Here is a 19145-nt window from a genome sequence, read left to right on the forward strand (position 1 = left end):
AATGACAGAGGAAATCCCTCTGTCACTGACTACAGAAAGGGATAGCTGTAGTCAAAACTTTTATAATGGGCCCCGGAGTAATTTTGTATATCAATGTGGGCCAAGGCAGTGGGAAAGGCTGTTCTAAAGTATTTGTGTAAATTATCATATTTCCTGTAACTAGTGAGTTCACTGTGTTCTACAGAATGTCATTCGGGGACTTTATTCCAGTGCATCATTTGCATCATGTTGCCATGACGACAGCTTTAATTTGTTTAAGTACCGGTACATTATTACAGACCAGTGAAAAAATAAATAATAAAATAACTTTACCACTTTACCCCCCCCCCCACACACACACACACAGACACACACACACTCATTATTTCCTCCTGTAACAGACTTTGTACGTCACAGCTCAGTGTTTGCTCCTGTCAACAGTGTTGTGTGTGTGTGTGTGTGTGTGTGTGTGTGTGTGTGTGTGTGTGTGTGCTTTGCTGTGATTAGGAATTATTAAAGCAAATGTGCAAACTGTGTAACGTTTAGGTCTCAGTGAGAGTCATTGTTCATGTGTACCACTGGCTCTGGCTCAACAACGGACAAACATCATGTTTCATTTATACAATCAGGCAGATTTGATCTGATTTAATGTTTGATATGCTTTTTAAAAGTAAACGAACGTTGCAAAGCCGCCACTTCAGTCAGAAGTCTAAAGAAGCTTTTTGAGCTGCATCACAGAGGGCTTGCTTTACAGGTTTTGCCACACACCCACAGATAAACACAGAAACACGCGGTGTCACAAACACCAACAGGGCGTGGAAAGAGCCTTGTCCTTGTACAGTGCTCCTCTGCATTTTGCAGTCAGTACAGATTTTCTCACTTCCAGGAATGAGTCTCTGACAACTGTCTTTGCAGCTAAGGGTGTGTGTGTGTGCGTGTTTGCTCCAGCTGAGCCCACTGACTCAGCAGAAGGCAAGCCCCTCTCTCTTTCAAGTCAGGATGTCAGAGGAGTGTGTTCCTGAGGGTCTAGACCTCAAAGAGCGGTGCGAGGAGGAACTTTGGGAACTGATTAACGACAACAGACACCGGATCTCCCTCGGAGTGCAGCCATGCAACTTGATCCCGTACCTGAGGCAGGCCAGGGTGCTCAGCGAGATGGACCAGGACGAGATCCTCTCCTGCCACAATCTAACCAACCGCAGCATGAGAACCAGTGAGATTTCTGACTCTGCTCTTTTAAGACATTTAAAGCCATGGAGTTATGGAGTACTGTTGTCTGCCTCAATGTGTTAATGACAAGTGGATCATCTTTGTCCTTTTTTTGTTTTTATTGCGCCTACTGATGCACTTACTGATTTATTAAGAAAGACTTTTGAATCCATTTTTAATAGAATAATTCCAACAACACTTCAGAGATTAGAACAACTATAAATCACATACACCGACATGTAATGTTGCTTGTTAGAATTTTAAAGTGTCATGGCCTGCTTTTACAAAATATTCAAGTGTTTACTTATGATTATTGTACAGTATGATTGTTGCTTTCTCGCCTAAGAGAAATGAAAAGGCAGTGCTTTTACTTCTGATAGGGACGATAAAAGAGAAAAACATAGCTGTCCCCCTGTTGGTTTGCTTGTAGTCATATCTTTAGAGGAAGTTTGTTGACACAAAGGTTGAAGTTTGAGCAGGATGGTGTTTTATTGACCTCAACTATTTCTAGGCTATATGTTAGATTTGCTGAGGACCCAGGGGAGGAATGGCGCTGTGGCTTTGCTTGAGAGTCTGATGATCCATTACCCGATCCTGTACACCCATGTTACTGGACAGAAACCCAGCACTGAGCCTTCAGGATTCAGTGGTCAGTGGCTTAAAGTCTTCCTGCAATGTGAGGGGAAATACTTGTTTTTATTCAAACTATATGTCTGACCCACATTGCTCTCTTTGCAGGCCTGATAAAGTACTCAGAGCTGACAGAGTATCTGGTCAGAGCTGTTACAGGGATGCAGAAGGAGCTTCAGCAGGCACGATGTGAGGCCGGCAGGATGAGTGCACGCTGTGCCTCCCTGGAGTCAGAGATTGGGCAGATAATGGCGCAGGAGGAGAAGTCCAGGTGCCTTCAGTCCGAGAATGAACGCCTGCGGAGGCACCTGTTCTCTTTGCAACATGATGTCACTAAGCTCAAGGACGAGAAATGTGACTTGTATATGCGCTACACAGCGGCCATTGAGGAGAAGTCAGCTGTGAACATGCGCCTCCATGACCTCAACCTGCAGGTCAGTTTTCTTTCTCAACAATATTTTTTCTCACCTCAGGGAACTCGTGCACACATAGAATGAGTTTCTTCTTCCTGAAACACAAAGCTGTGATCTCAGGGGAAAGTCCTAAGAAGGTCAGCGTGAAAGAACTGAAATGTGAGCAAGGTAGATTGAGGGTAATTTAGAGCACAATTCCATCATCATTGTGAACACAGCCTGTACAAACTCTTGTCTGTTTTTCCCTTTTGAAGCTTATTTTGAGAGGCTGTTTACATCCATCCAGGGTGATCTGATAACAAGTGAATAACCTTAAGGCTAGGAGTGCACCACATTACTGTAAGTCCTAAGAACAGATTTTGATACAACAGCTCAGACCACACACAGAGGTGGTCCTCATTGTTTTGGAAGTGTAAACCATAGACTGTAAAAATAAAATAATAATAAAATAAAGAAAGAAATAAAATAAGAAATAAAATAAATAAAATAAGAAAATAATAATAAGAAAATAATAAATGCTCATGCGTCCTGTGCAGCATTAAGATCCTCCCCCTCAATTTGAGAACTGGGACAACAATGCCACCCCCATCACGTGCGCTCATTTGCATGTGAAGCGGGCATGTGGGTTCTGATCTCAAGTACAGGTACTCAATGAAATGTGTTGTCAATGTTAAGTGTAAACACCTGTAAATAAGAGTTATTCACTTGTTATCAGATCACCCATGATGGATGTTTACGCAGGGTGTAAACAGCCTTTGAGAAAGTGACATCATCTGAGTAATCTGGGCTTTGGCTCAGATACAACATATGTATAATGTAGTCCCAATGTAACAGTATCATTGACTGTGGATGTAACCAATGGAACAGGCCGAATTGACAAGTGTTTTTTCACAACATAATTAGATTGAGGAGCTTACAATTTGAGGCCTTGTGGGTTTTTTTTTTTTTAATGATTACTAAAAAAACAATAGTTGAAATATTCTTTGAGTACATGAGTGGTGTTGTTCTTATGTGACGGCAGGTGTATCAGCTGCAGACAGAGCTGCAGAAGGCAAAAAAAGAGAGTGAGTTCCAGCAGCGGCGCTCGCTTAGGCGTGCCTCTCAGCCAGCCTATCCACGACTACAAGAGGGAGTTGGGTCTCTGCCCTGCCAGCTTGTGAAGGTGAAGCAATGAGAATGATCAATTCTGCATTAAAAAAAAAAAAAAAAAAAAAAACCCCTCTGACGTAGTTCCAGATGTCTCTTATGCAGTCTTGTGTGATGTCATGTCTCTGACAGGCTGGTCGGGACATCCTTGCCCAGGATCTGGCTGAGGCCATAGACAGCCACGCGGAGCTCGCAGAGCAGCTCAGGTGTTACAGAGAGGAGAATGAAAAGGTGTTTAATGAAAACAAAGGGGTGTGTATGTGCTTTTTTTTTTTAGGTTTTAGTCTCCAGGGATCAGGAAATGCTATGCAAATTCTGTATTTCTGTGCTATAGAGAGCCTTTGACTATCTCACTGTGCCTTTTTGTGCAAAAAGCCTCGTTCAGAGGAACATTTGTGATTCAAGTCATTTCTTGAGCTTCCAGTTTGGTGCTTGTTGACTTGCTCATCAAACATTCTAAATCCTGTAATATATCTCTGAAATACTGGAGGCCACTATTGTTTCTGTATGTTTTTCAATACAGCTTCTGGATCAGAAAGAGTGCCTGAGCCTCCAGGTGCAGCAGCTGACCCTGGACTGTAACTTGCACCAGCAGAAGAGCACTGTGATCCAAAACCAGATCAGGGAGCTGCAAGCGGAGAGAGACCAGGCAAGGAAATTATTAAAACCTCATCCTTCAAACTTTACTGTCGAGCACTTGTTTGGATTTTAGACGGTGCTGTTTGGTTTCTCTTGACTGTTTTATCCCAGTCATGTGTCGGTGTGAAGTCGTTTATTTGTCTTGGCCGGGATCACTGGTTAAACGAATCTCCTAGAAATTCTATAGTCAGAATCAGAATCAGAATCAGAATCGGGGTTTATTGCCAAGTACATTTACACATACAAGGAATTTGACTTGGTGTATCGGTGCTAAACAATTAACAAGGAAATAAAGCAGAACTAGCAACAACTTAAATAATACAGAATAAGAAGATATTACAATATATGAAATAGAATTTAAAAATGTAAAATATAAAATATAAAAAATAAAGATAAAAAACACAAAATGTACAAAAGGGGTAATGTAGGAGCTGTGCAGTGAACAATGAGAAAAAATCTTAGTGTGTGTAACTACTCACAGAATGCATGTAAGGAAGATACATTTTTAAAGTCCAAGTAGTCTTTGTCGATGAGCCGTTGTTAAAGTCACCTCTTACAATCACATAAATCATTTTGTTACATTGTCCTTTTGTTGCTGTCATGCCAAAATGATTCATCTCAAATCCAGTTTCTAAATTGTTTAGAAATTCAACTTCATTGATGTCAAGAGGAATGAAATGCATAATCCACCCACACCCTAGAACCTCCTGAGCTGGTGAAAAGTCAGTCACATACTGTACATAGGAGTAACCAACAACACTAGACTATGATTAGACCTCACAGCCTGTTATTAATGAATGGATCATGCTCTCTTGTGTGTTGCCACATAAACATGATGTGTCATTGGTAAACCTGCTCTTTAAAACCTCTCATTCCAGGAAAAGCAGGGTTTGTTTGATGAAGGTTTGTCTGTTGCCAATAAATGTTTGTTTGCAAGTTAGACCGTGTGCGGGAGTTTACCATGAAGCTTTTGATGAACACATTGTTCTCTTACGCACTTGTCTTATGAAATGGAAGTACAAAGGGTTTTTTTCCTACTTAAAAAAAAAAAAACATTTCCTAAATTAAAAAAAGGAATCCAGAAGCAGAACGGCACAATGTTCTGCTATAGTCCTCATGTTAAATAAAAGAATGTACCCACAGGTATGTTCAATTCATATTTGACATCAACTTTAGGATTATGTGATGCTACATGCTACATGTTTGTGTGAGAGTTTTTCTTCCTTGCACCATAAACAAAGAGAAGAATATGATTCAAATTTTGTCTCTATTTTATTAACCATAGCTGACTGAAACACGTGTTGTCAGGCTTGTTGTCGTCATGGCATTTTGGTGATGTGTATCGTTCTTTGTAAAAAAATGAAAGGACTGCATGATGTTAAGTACGGTTGTTTTGGTTTGTAGGCATACCTGTCCAGAAACGAGGCACAGTCAGTGATTGCCCGTGTGTTGGCTGAGAAGGACACCCTAAGGTGTCAGCTGGTGGAGCTCCAGGAGCGCGTCTTTAGCCTGCAGGCCAACCATAACTCCAGAAGACAGCAGAGCTGTGATGTAATATCTCACACAAGCACAGAGCAGCACACACGTTAACACAACAGGAATGATGATATTAACACAGTCATCTATGTTATTGTGAAAGGAGTCTGAGGCAGAGTGGGAGAGCCCAAGATCCAGCTTTGAAGATTCCACAATCAGACCGAGACGTAGACTTTGTCGTATGGATGCAGTCAATCCCATATCAATGAGTGCCAGCAACTCAGAGGTATGTGTGTTTTTTGAGTTACAAGACCAGCCATGGGGGGACGCTTTGTGATTTTTAACCATGCATCTATTATCAAATGCTCCTCAAACATCCGAAACATTTTTTTTTAAAGCTTAAACATCTTTGTTTGGAAATTGAAACATTATTTGTGTGACTTTTTCCAAATATATGCTTTGGCAGTAAGAACCAATGGGCTTAGGGCTGAGAAGTACTGAAAGATGAACCAACACTATGTTGCCTTGTGTGGGGGTTGCAGGAAGTTGAAGTTTGACATATTTTAGAAAATCAAATTTGTTTGTATGTGTCACTTTGGTATTAAAATAAGTTAATTTGGCGTTGAAATAAAAAACAATCACAATCAGAGAATGTGTCTAAACTCAACATTTAGGCTTTCATTGAGACTTGGAATAAAACATTGAGGTGACAGTACTTTTAACACTAGCTTTTATCAGACAGTATATTTACTTTTTATTATTATAAATAGTTTGACATGAATTGAGAGTACATGTTTACTATGTGTATCTTTCTGTGTGTAGTGTGAAGATCCTACAGCAGGAAGTGTCAGATCAAATATCGCTGACCCCCCTGGTTTGGAGTCTCTGCGTAGAAGGGAAGAAGAGCTCCATGCTGACAGCAGGTCTGTATCTTTCTGCATTAGTATTATAGTATATGTTACTGCCATCTGCTCCCCATGCTTTTTTTTTAAGTACAATGTGAATTTTCAAAAGACAAAGCAGTCGGCTGTAAGCACAACACAGGAATAACGACATTAAGGTGTCCTGACTTCTGCATTCCTCTCTGTTAACATGACAACACCAGTTTCAAATAGATGATTTATTTACAGGATGGAAAGAGGTTTAAAGAGGATGAGATCATACAAAGTTTTAGAAGAGGAGAGAGTTTTAATAAATAAGACAAGTACGTTTTGTAATACTGTTCAAAGGAGCTTTATGTGTATTACATTGTTCAAAGTGAAAACAAGGACTCAGCCTCGTCAACAATAAAGTTTGAATAATCTCTACCCACTAAACTTGTACCTGGGTTGAAGAATGGCTTAGTTATGTAACATTTGGTATTCACTTTTGGCTTTTAAACCAACATCATCAGTTTATGTGGTCATGATTTTTTTAAGTTTATGAAGCTAGTATCTTTTTTTTTTCTTCTCTTGTAGCTTGGAAAAAGCTGAGACTGATTCTCTTACGGACAGCTTTGAGTTTATTCTCCATGGTTTGTACAGAAAAATCATTAACTATCTTTGCGTGAGTGTCTCTATGTGTTTGTGTGCCTGTGTGAGTGGGTGGGTGGGGTGGAGGGGTGGTGTTTCTGACCTTCATTATCTTAAGATATCGATGTTGAGCCTTTGCCAGGGCTGTAAAGTAACACATTATTCCTTAGCATGTTATTACTGAGAAAACAAACCTGATGCCAAATCCTTCAACAGCCTCTCTTTTGTTTAGTGGGGAATGAAGATGAGCACACGCCCAGGCTTTCCCCTGCCACTGTTTCCAGCCCTGATGGGTGAGTTTGTCCACAGAATCAACATTGTTAAACCCAATATTATATACGGCTTAATACAGGATTACTTTCAAATGTCAACCACATTATTTCAGCTCTTTCAAGTTTTTCGGCTTCTCTTAGACACAGCAGTGCCGTGAACAAAATGCTAACATCTATTTGCAAACAATAATCATGTAAACAGCAGTTGCCTGTCAAGTATAATATCGTCCCCAACTTAGTTAAGCATGTTAGTATACTATGTTAAAAAGCACAGAACACAAAGTACATGTGAGGCCGGTGGGAGTTTAATTTGTTTCGAAGCATTGGTGGAAATCCATAAAGTACAATCTGTCATCCAACAAATCTTTCATTTGCTACCTGCAAAACAAGAAAAAGTAGATGCTCACCAAAGTCAGGATGGTTTATCCTCTGGGCTCAGTAATACAACTCACTTTTATCCCGGTTGTTCAAAGATCACCTGATCCAGGTGCAGACCTTTAAAGTCCCTGTAAAGTCAAATCAACAATACGTCTCCAAGCACGCTAAATATGTTGCAAGAAGACAGCTTTAAACATGTGCAAAGACTGAGAACTATGTTTGACTAATTTCCGATTTTTGACAGTTATTACGGTTTTCTCAAGTTTCAGTTCTAGGTTTTCATGGGCGGAGCTAAATCGGGTCGTTATTATGTAGATCAGCCCTTCATCTGAACGTTCCATGCTAAGCGATATAAAAACACTGAGCTCTGCAGCATTTTCTAGCTAACTATGCCCTCTGCAACAAGTGTATCTTCCCTGGATTACCAAATCTGGTTTAGCAGAGCTGTAAAGGAAAGACTACATAGTTTGCCCACAGGAGTCGCCAAAATCTACACACATTGAAAGATCCATATGGCTGCTTTAAGTTAGAAAGGTAATGTTTGATAGTGGAGCTTTTTGGTGAACATGTATCTGGAAAACTCTAATTTGGACCTCATCTACTTTGTCACTGAAGCAAAACAGCATTCTAGGGCAAAATATAGTTCAAATGAAGTCTTTAAAAGTATCCACTATCTTGTAGAAGTGTTGTTTTGTTTTAGCAATTTAAAAGTTTTCTTGCATTTTTTCTTTGTAATCCAGCCTCATCAGGACGACCCAGATGTTGTAGATGAAAGTTATCATAAACCTACTCAAAAGTTTTGAGCAACACAAACTGGAGGTTTTTGTTTGGATTAAACCAGGATTGGATTACTTGATCCTTTTAGATTACGTTGTCCTTTTTTTCAGTTGAAAAAACTGGATTTCAATTCCTATTTGATAGTTTTAATCCCGTTAGATTATTGTCGAACCACTGGGCCCTTGGGACCATGAGTAAGTATAGAAAATAAAAAGGCAATCCATCCTGTCAGTCTTATTTTTCATGCCACACGAGCATTTGTAAAGCAGCAAAATAATAAGTAGTAAAAATTGAAAAACATACACATACATTTCTTTTAAATGACCTCTTCAGGTCAGCCAGTATATTATCAGCTCAACAAGAGAGAACAGCCAACACATTGGAAATGATTGACTTATTGTACAAAATTATGTTTTTATTTTTGAATTAAAAATGACATGTTTCTTTTTATTGACGGAAATTACCATCTTTTAAAAAATTTTAAAAAAAAATGCCCGTAGCCTGTCTTTAATTTTTTCCCCTCATTCATTTCTCACCAGCCTGTCAAGAACCACTCCCCCTCCTTTCCTCATGCGATCTCGTCCAAAAGCACTCCGCGTGAATGCCAGAGTGCTCAGCTTCTCCTTCCAGGGGGAGGCGCTGCTCAGCCAGCTGGCCGTGGTCGGAGGCAATAAGACCGGAGTGTTTGTTCACCAAGTGACAGAAGGCAGCGCTGCCCATACTGTCGGCATCAGCCCCGGGGCACAGATAGTGGAGGTTGGTCTGAGTGTGTTTCTGATCACTGCAGTAATCTTATCCTGTCCACTGTGAAGACTTTTTTTATTATCTTTTTGCTTTTTCTGCAGGTGAAGTACGAGCACAACCAGAAAGCTCTTCAGATGGTCCTGGAGGATTCTACTCTGGAGGAGGCTTTGTGGGCTCTTGGCCAAGTCACAGGCCTCTGTAACCTTTCCCTTCGGCACAGGCAAGACGGTATGTTCATCAGAATGTAGACACAATATGTTTCACTCCAAATGTTACTTCCAGCTCCAAAAACCTTTCAATTCTTTAAGTATAAGTTTTTCATTCTGAAACACATCAGGTAACCTATCATTTCTCATGACAAATCCAGCACAGTTGCACTGGGACAATTTGTGGTTATAGGCAAGGCAAGTTTATTTATGTCGCACATTTCAACAAGGCAATTCAAAGTGCTTCACACAAGACATCAAAAGCATCATGACAGAGGAAAGAAAATAAACATTCAAATAGAACATTTAAAAATCACTGAAATTATTCAATCCTAACATATGTTCAAATAAATATAATTCAAATGAAATAAATAAAGTAAAAATATAAAAAGAGTTAAAAGTTACAGTGCAGAGTTAAAGTTTAAAATCTTATTAAAGCTGTTTAATGAAAGGCAGCTGTAAACAGGTGTGTCTTCAACCTGGATTTAAAAGAGCTGAGAGTTTCAGCAGACCTGCAGTTTTCTGGGAGTTTGTTCCAGATATAAGAAGCATAGAAACTGAACGCTGCTTCTCTGTGTTTGGTTCTGACTCTGGGGACAGAGAGCAGACCTGTCCCAGACGACCTGAGCGGTCTGGATGGTTCATAATTAATCAGGAGGTCACTCATGTATTTTGGCCCTAAACCTTTAAGCGCTTTAAGTACAGCATAAATAACAAACATAAAAGGAACAAAATGAATGCTTTTGCACTTTGCTAATATAGTTTATTAGAGAAAATGTGCTTACACATGATGTGGATGTAAAATATGTGCACATGCAGAATCATAACACAGTGACTGTATCTTGGCACTGGCTGTGAAATACATGTTTTGGGCTTCAGCTGATTTGATGCCTGCAGTTTGTTTTTCTTGAGGCATGGCCAGCTGCTATGTGATGAATCTCATGTGAACTTGTGAGCTTGTTGAAGTTCAACAAGGTAAAATGTTGTTCAACCTGCTGCATCAGAGAGAGGGTGTTTTTTTGTGTTGGCATTTTGAAGAGGATATGTGACACAGGAATCTAAAAATGGAACAAGATTTGTTTTGGGTTTTTTAACTCTAAACAAGAGCGATAACTTTCTTATTTGGAAAAAACAAAACAAAACAAACACACACAACCAGAGCCACAGTACACATTTAGTGAAAAGGTAATAGAGTTCATCCTGTGTAAATAAAAGATACAAACACAGATTGTCCTCTGCCTTCTCAGACTATGAGGTGCTGCTGCAGAAACTGAAGAGCAGTCAGACATCATCAGGAGACTCCTTTTACGTCCGTGTCAACATGTCCTTCCCTGCCGGCCCAAACGGATCCCTGGCCGTGTCCTGCAACGACATCCTTCATGTGACCAACACACGACCAATTAACAGCGAGGACTCATGGCACGCCAGTCAAGTTCATCCCTGTCAGCTCCTGGCCCTCAAGAGCGGAACCGTACCAAACTATTACAGGTGAGTACACTGATGAGAAATATGCAGCAGATGTGTTTTTGGGAGGTGGCAGCTTTGGTAGAAAGTGAGAACTTGCAAGTCATTTTGAAAACACTGCTCAAAGTCCTGGGAACTTCTGCTTTCTGATGACACAGGGCACAAAGACTTCTGATCCGTATTATTGAAGAAATGAGCTTTCAAACGAAGAAGTCTCAAAAGGTGAGAATCATTGAAAATGCTACCGCCCTGCTGGAACTATCCAAAATAATAATAATAATAATACATTTTGTTGGGCCGCTGGTGGCGCAGTGGTTAGTGCGCACGTCCCATGTATGGAGGCTGTCGTCTCAAGCGGGTGGCCCGGGTTCACCTGTGGCCTTTTTCCTGCATGTCATTCCCCTCTCTCTCTCCCTGATTTCCAAGTCTATCCACTGTCCTATCTCTCCATTAAAGACACAAAAAGCCCAAAAATAAATCTTTAAAAAAAAAAAAATAATACATTTTATTTATAAGCGCTTTTCAAAAACTCAAAGACACAAAGTTAAAAACAGAAAGAACAGCACAGTAAGACAGACTAACAGACATTGCAACATTACACACAAATCATAAAGATAACAACAATAAAGGTAAACTACAGAAAACAGGAAATACATCACAATCATACATTAAAAGCTTGTTTGAAGAGGTGAGTTTTGATAAGAGATTTGAAAGTAGGAGGCTCGGTGCAGTGTTGAATGTGTGTAGGGAGTGAGTTCCAGAGAGAAGGCTCTGTCCCCCCAGGTTCACTGGTGACGTCTTCCTTGGAATATTTCTTATTTTTCACGAGGCTTGGTGTTTGGTGTCTCAGAATAAGGAGAAGGCGGTGAGGATCGTCAGCACCGGGCGACAGGGCAGGAACCCACTGTGGGTCAGTGTGGAGGATGAGAAGACCCTAGAGTCAGGTATAGTATGATAGCCTGGGGCAGCAGATTCAAAAACTACAAATGTTTTTTTAACTGTCTTATATCAACTGTTTGATAAAGACTTTTAATGAATGCACGTACCTTTCTCTCGATGTGAATCATTTCCTTTGCAGGAGCTTCATCAGCATCTAAAACCTGCATGTCCCTCATGCCTTACACCCTGGTCACTCCACACTACCCACCCATCTGCAGGCCTGTCCTGCTGCTGCCCACCGTCCTGGGCCGCATCCTGGACAAGAAGCTGGAAGGATGGCAGGGCTTCCAGCTCTGTGAGCCTGGTGGGGAATTCAATGCTGTTATTTTTCTGAAATGATAGCACGTGTATTCATATTTCATATTTGTTTCTGCTGGAGTATAAGGTTTAGGTACACAGTAACACACTTCAAAGCACCCACAGATGAGTCTATTTTAATCACATGTTTGTGTATTGCTGCAAACCAGGAAGGAAATCAACTGTGTGTATAAATAGTGATTACATTTATTGAGGCTGTAAAGATGTTAAATGCTGTCCGGAAACCCTGCGATGATAAGGTGAAATGAAGGTTTGATGTTCATTGTCTGGAAGTTTAATAGTAATAACAAAGACAAATGTAAAGAACAGAAGACAAGAGGTCATGCAGATAGAGATCTAATCCAAATGTCTCAGATATTACACCAAACAAGATCATGTAGCTATAAATAATGATGAGCTTTAACATAGCTTTAAGGTCAATCATTGTGTGTGTTTTAATGAAAATGAAAGTATACATAACTCTATCTACATGATTAAAATGAATGACAACAGAGATGTTATCACCTCATGCCTTATATCTTGGATTCTCTCTCTCCTATCTCTCCAATCCTTCACTCTACAGAGATGCTAAACGCCAGCGAGCATGGAGCTCGTCTGCAGAGGTCTGAGATCCTGGAGGAGTGTGAGCAGGGAGGAAACTGCTGCTACACTCTGCAGAGTGTCAACAAAGTCATGAAGAAGGTCAGAATCAAATCATAAGAGTTGAACAGATGTTTTTTTGTCCTTATTGTAAGAACTAAGTCACTAAATCTATTGTTGTGAGTTTTTTAACAAAAATTCATAGTTTTCAAATTTTCCAACTCAGTAACTTTGACAATACAGACATTTCCTCGTGCACCATGTTTTTGTGTAAAATACCTTGGACTGTTATTTTGGCTATCAATTTTATACAATATAGATTACAGATTTCAGGTGTGGTGTTTAAAACAGAGGAGAGGCACATACATGGCGTTTTTGATGGAAGTTGTATCCTTGGACTTGGCACTGATAACAGATATAATCTATATCAAAGGCAATTTGCTGCATCCCTTTGATTTAGTCCACATACATGAAATAACACATTTCTGCATTAGAATATACATTAGCTTATACCCACTGTTACGTTTATTAAATCAAAATCACAGGACATCAACATGCATGTTTTATCTCAGTCTTATGTCTATATGGGCAAAGTAAGATCACTTTTCACAGTGTACTGCCTAAATTAAAATCATATCTGACCAGGTTTGCAGATTTGTGAAGTTAAGTTTACACATGCTCTCAGTTTCCCTCCTGGTATAGCTGTAGTTCTTCCCCAGGGATTGGCTTCGCTGTTCCAGATGACACTAGTAACCAGTCTGGCTGTTTTTTTCATGAAGACACATTCATGTCTGTATTCAAACACACTCAGCCAATCTGTACTTGTAGATCCTGCATACCTTTACCAAAATAAAGGCTATGCCCTCAAGCCCTACAACCTTCCCCTTCATCTCTAGCACCATCATCAGGACAGAAATGATACATTTTTACATTGACTTAGTGTCCTACAGTAACAGCAAGCTTTATATGTCGCGTCGCACATGATCACACGGTCGCTGTCCACACTGCCATTTAATCAGTGTTAAAGCTAGAGTGTCCATTAATATGTTTATTTACCAAATAATATAATATATAAAAGTCATGACACTGCAATCAAAATATAGTTTTTTTAAAGCCTACATGAAAAATGAAAAAAAGGGCAAAGAAATGAGAGGCCTTGGTAGGCAACCCCTAGACTTACTGCTCAGCTACCAGCACTAGTAGTGACTGTGTTGTCTACATGTTGTTGACATGTCAGATTTTAACGCATAGACAACGTGTAAACACCGTGTAAACAAATGGTATACAATGTGTTGTTAACGTGTTGAAAGTCACGTGTATTTGAACAGTCTGGCATTCCATGGTAAGACCAAAAACTTGCTAAACTGATTTGTTTTCTGATTCTTAAGCAATGAATTGCATGTTAACTGACTAAGCTACAGTTGATAAACCTGGTAAACCATCCTGCTAAACATAAGCATGCTAACACTTCCATTTTGGGCATGTTGTCATTCTGCAGTGTCATGGTGTTGCCTTAAAGTTGTGTGAAGTAAAAACACTGACTTTTAAAGCGTATTCTAACATTCTTTCTCCTTACTCAACAGGGGATCCACTGTGTGCTGCCGTTGGGGCTGGACTGCGTGCGTCGGCTGCACAGGGCTCAGATCTTCCCTATTATCATCTTCATTGGCCAGTCTGCACGCAGTGCACGTAAACTGAGGTAAACTTTTCTACTTTTTCTGACAGAGCTCACCTCATTGCTCATGATGCAGCTTATCAGATTTAGATCATCTTTAAGATTTCAGCTATGCAAACATGCCCTCAGGTGAAAGTGATTACCCCACTGGAGATGGATAACCCAGTTTGTCCTGTGTATGACGTTAACACACAGAAAAAACAAATGGAAATATGTATGTTTGATCCGTGATCATATATAGTAACTCATACAAGCTGGGTCTGTTTCCATGCAGTGATGTTTGTTTTGTCGTACTCGGACACAACCCGACTTTTAAAAAAAGGGGTTACACCTGAATTAAATTAGAAGGCATCAAATGAGGAATCAGTGCATGGATGAATTTTAAACTTAATGTATGAAAAGAAGTTCAGGACAGTCCACCAAAATCTTACATTTCCACTTCAGCACTCATATAAGTAACTGAGGGTGAGTGCATATTTTGGATTTACTTTCTGAATTTTAACATAACAAATCTTCTCACTGTGATTTTCAGTGAAAGATTTTTGAGCAATATTAAAAATGATTGTTTCTGTTTTATTTACATGTCAGAGCATCACACTTTCTTTAGAACCAGTGTTGTATCTTAGTGTTTGTTTTTGCAAACCTTTAGGGAACCTTTTACATCAGTGTATTTCAGTAACTATGGTTTCATTTACATTAAATCTAACTTTCCATGAAAACCATTGAATCCCAAAGTACACTTAACAAACAGGCCTTTAAGTCTGCTGACCAGATTTTATTTATGTTGAATAACTTAAGAATAGCAACAGAGGGAAAAAAAAGTTTTTAAAAAAAATTCATGCCCGCCTGCAGCCGCAAAGTGGTCCGGTCTGTCACAGGAAAAACTCTCATCTCTTCAGAGAGATATTTGTCTTTCATTAAATGTCGCCAGTCCAGAGAGAAACCTTTTCCCTTTAAACAGAACCTGGCCTTTCATGTTGATGTTTCATGTAGATAAGACAAACTCATTTTAGCTGTAAGGAAATAACCTGACGTCGTGAAAGTCTACACTTGTACTGTCCTTATCTGATCAAAGATGTACAGTAGATCCTGCATTCATCTTTTACTTTATCTCCTTTATTCCTTCTATCAAGGGCGAAGTTGCATCGCCACAGCCAGTCAGAGGAGCAGCTCCTCGCATGTTCAAGGAGTGAGGAGCCCCTGTTGGACAAGCTGCCGTGTCTGTATCACAGCGTGACTCCGGACTCCTGGTGTGACCAGGCCTCCCTGCTGACAAGCCTGCGCACCATCATCCGGGAGGAGCAGCAGAAGATTGTCTGGGTGGAGCCGGACCTGTGGTGAAGCAGAGGACAGAACAGAACATTCAGAAGACATAGAATTAGAAGTATTATCTCTCATAGAACTCTTCTAATAAGAATATTTAACAATTGTGTAAAAAAGCTTTACAGGAAAATATTTTTCTGAACATGTGTACGTATCTATGATACCTATGAGTTACTTGGTGTAAGAAGGACTCTTTACTTTTTTACTGTATGTTTGAAAGGTGTTCACACCTCGTGAAGTATAGGGTTGTAGGATGTTGAACTTCAGTCTTAAAAAGAGAAGATCCTACACTCTACTCTTGCTCAGTATACAAGAGGCATTCATTTAAAACAAATACTGGTATGTGGTGCCCACTAAAAACACAAACATCATTAAAACATGCTAATGACCTCTGCAATATGTTTCAGATATTGTACTTTAAAAAACTCCCTCCAATAACCATTCTCTTTTTCATCTCTGGATCTTTTCTGTAAACATTCTTAATGACGTTACAGTGGCCACTTTCTCATTTCTCAGAATAGTGAGTGGAGTCTTTAATGGAGAATATTTTGATCAGTTCTGTTTGAAATGTTTCCAGCACACATTGTTTGGAAATTCCCAGAGCCTTGTTTATTTTTGCACATTTTATAGATGAAGATTTATGATTGAAACGTGCTGTGTTTATAACGTGTTAAAGGAGCAGTGGTGACATGGAAAGTCCAGTGGAATGCAGCCAACCGGCTTGTCACAGCAACATGTGGTGCAACCCCAACATTCCCCTCACACAGACAGGATGGTTACGTGTCAGATAGGCCTGATTGGTTGTTTGATTCACACCTGATAAGGATTTAAAAAAAGCATGACTTTCACAGATCAGAGACACATTTATTCAAAGGAAAAAAAAATAATGTATAGTTAATGACATGCAATGATTCAAATGTGTTACTTCAACCAACATTTGAATGAAAAATATTTACATTCTGTAGCTTTGATGTATAGATTTTTTTTCCTTTTCATAGTGATGACAACAATACTGACCCTGATAAGGTATTTTTTTAGTCGGTACCGTGCTCACTCCATAAATCTGCAGCTTATGGGCCAGTTGTGAGGAGGGCAAAAGTGTGACCACGGCCTCCAAGATGTGCATGCCTTCCAGGTCTTCATTTGAGGCACACAGTCCCTCCACCCATGGACACCCACAACAACTGGATGACCACCTGCTGCTGAATTTATGGGAGCAGGACCCCCCCCCCCCCCCCCCCCCCCCCCCCACTCAACACTTCCTATTACCATACGGAAAAGACAAGAAGGAGTGCAGCACTAGCAGAATTACGAGCTGCTGGGACAAGTGCAAAGAGGAAGCTGCATGCACCAACAGAGACCCTTACAGTCCCCCCCCCCCCCTTACAGTCCCCCCCCCTATTAAGAGGCTGAGGTCTGGACTGATCCCAAGATGCAGCTTTCCCCTGAGGTCATAAAAAGAAGAATGTATACAGCAGAATTGTAGGCAACATGCATCTTTCTCTGAATAAGATCAGAAAATTAAAAAGAGGCCTGTTGAAATATGAATCACAACTTTAAATGGACGATGTAAATGATTGAAGAATCTTTAAGGCATGATGGGATTGTTATAATAATTACGTGGAAGACTAGATCCTTCAGAGCATGAGAAAAAGTTGTTTCAGAAAAAGATGAGATTTGACAAACGTAACCATGGCTATCAGTCTCCAGAACGAGCAGTAACCTCAGTTATTAATCTAAGTTAGCTGTGTGAGCTTTATGTATATTATTTTTTTCATAAAAGTGAGAATCTCTGAACACATTTACTTATTTTGCTATATATCTCCTTAACTAAACATGACTATCATGGCTTGTAGCAGCTTTTAAAAAATCAGATATCGTTATTAGTAAGTGAGATTGTATAATAAAGTTTGGTCAGTAAACAGACACAGGTAACTCCAATCTGAGATCTTCTTCTCAAACAGTCCTGCCCTTTGTCTTGTATTTATTTTCAAATATTATTTTATATTAATTAACAGGTAGGCACAGTTCTGAAAACGTCTCAGGTGGAGTCAACTTAGCATGGGTGGAGCAGCATTTTAAAAGTGCAGGTGTTCTAATACTTGTATATTACCACCCTCTAACAAACCAACACATTCTGGTTAATTTAATGTCCAATAACTAATGTTAGCTGACACATCATACAACAAGACAAAGTTACAAAAGATTATAAACAGACACTAACTTTATGAACATCCATTGTGAGTAACCCAGTTATCTTAAGCTCTGAAAAACAGATTCAAAATTGCTCTTTGTGATGCTTTTATTTTGCTTTTCTTATTGCCTTGTGCCTCAGTCCATTTATTTCCGGTCTTCAAATATAATGTGATTTTATTTTGAAAAACTGCAAAGGGGACTTCCGCTACATCGTAAAGTTACGGGAGTAAATAAATAATGTTAAACTTACGTTGTTTTGTGAGGTGGGTTTATCTTAAAAACATTTGTTTGGGTGACTAACTCTCTTTCAGAAGGATGCTACATGTAGCATGTGTCCATTTGTTAGCTCTGAGCACTGACTCAGACAGTGATGACTGACAGGAGGATTACTGCTAAATGAACGTAACTTTACCGTGCTTCAACTGTAACCAAACAGCTATGATTGGCTTAACTGTCACTTAATAAATCTTACTTGACCAATAGGTTTTCATCGATGACTCCACTGGTAAAAAGTGTGGGGGATGAAATTACGTTTCAGTGAAAGTGTGGGTGTCGCAACACTCACAACACCCACGGGGGAGACGCGCCCACTCACTCCTTCGCAGCCGCAACATGATACAATGTTTGACCCACGCACACACACACACACACACACACACACACACACACACACACACACACACACACACACACACACACACACACAGGTTATTTAGGCATGAGCGAGGACGAGGACTTCTCTCCTCCAGAGTCTCCTGAAGACCCTCCTGTAGATCATGAGGACCACGGAGGTCCTGAGCCGTATCGGTTTGATCCGTTAGCAGGGGCAGCGAGTGATCAGGACAGTGAGGTGCAGGAGAGGACGGGGGACGTCTCTGAATGGTAGGCTACACGAGGCCCCCTGCAGGATTTATTATGACTTTTACATTTTAGACAAATAACTATTTTAAAATGTACAACATGTTTCACAGTAATGCACTTTGATTTATTTTCTTTTACAACAGGTGTTCTTGTTGTCACTGTTCAAAGCTCTCTCCTCGAGAGAATATCTGCTGCAAGGAGGTGGCAAAGGTAACAGAACACCAAGAGCCACAACAGAACAATGTATGTTTGATCCCATACTGCAACCTGGCACTACTGCAAAGAATACCTACAGATCACATTGCATTATTAGTTCATGATCTCATAACACATTCATCCATACACAACACCATCACAAAGTTATTCAGTTTTTCATTTCATGCAGGTGATGCATAGATGTGAGCAGGTTG

At 39.9% G+C, this 19145-nt stretch overlaps 1 protein-coding gene across 1 annotated transcript; it reads left to right on the forward strand.

Annotated features, from left to right (window-relative positions):
* Nucleotides 1-830: 830 nt before the first annotated feature.
* Nucleotides 831-18123, forward strand: card14 (caspase recruitment domain family, member 14). Its single transcript, XM_020654257.3, has 20 exons — nucleotides 831-1192; nucleotides 1700-1837; nucleotides 1927-2252; nucleotides 3253-3393; nucleotides 3510-3629; nucleotides 3901-4026; nucleotides 5421-5567; nucleotides 5656-5778; nucleotides 6315-6415; nucleotides 6950-7005; nucleotides 7236-7296; nucleotides 8970-9186; nucleotides 9276-9402; nucleotides 10628-10868; nucleotides 11003-11066; nucleotides 11695-11788; nucleotides 11923-12087; nucleotides 12664-12782; nucleotides 14264-14379; nucleotides 15489-18123. Exons 1-20 carry the CDS (start codon nucleotides 979-981, stop codon nucleotides 15694-15696), a joined length of 2904 nt encoding a protein of 967 aa, XP_020509913.2. The 5' UTR covers nucleotides 831-978; the 3' UTR covers nucleotides 15697-18123.
* The last annotated feature ends 1022 nt before the right edge of the window (nucleotides 18124-19145 follow it).

Source organism: Labrus bergylta, chromosome 1, assembly GCF_963930695.1.
Source record: "Labrus bergylta chromosome 1, fLabBer1.1, whole genome shotgun sequence".
Taxonomy (NCBI): Eukaryota; Metazoa; Chordata; class Actinopteri; order Labriformes; family Labridae; genus Labrus; species Labrus bergylta.

What these genes read in the sequence shown, in the direction of transcription:
- card14 (XM_020654257.3), top strand. Translation starts at nt 979, where the DNA reads ATGTCAGAGGAGTGTGTTCCTGAGGGTCTAGACCTCAAAGAGCGGTGC. An exon ending in TGCAAGCGGAGAGAGACCAG is followed by an intron (nt 4,027 to 5,420) that starts GCAAGGAAATTA and finishes TTTGGTTTGTAG; the next exon opens with GCATACCTGTCCAGAAACGA. An exon ending in AAACGAAGAAGTCTCAAAAG is followed by an intron (nt 11,067 to 11,694) that starts GTGAGAATCATT and finishes TTGGTGTCTCAG; the next exon opens with AATAAGGAGAAGGCGGTGAG.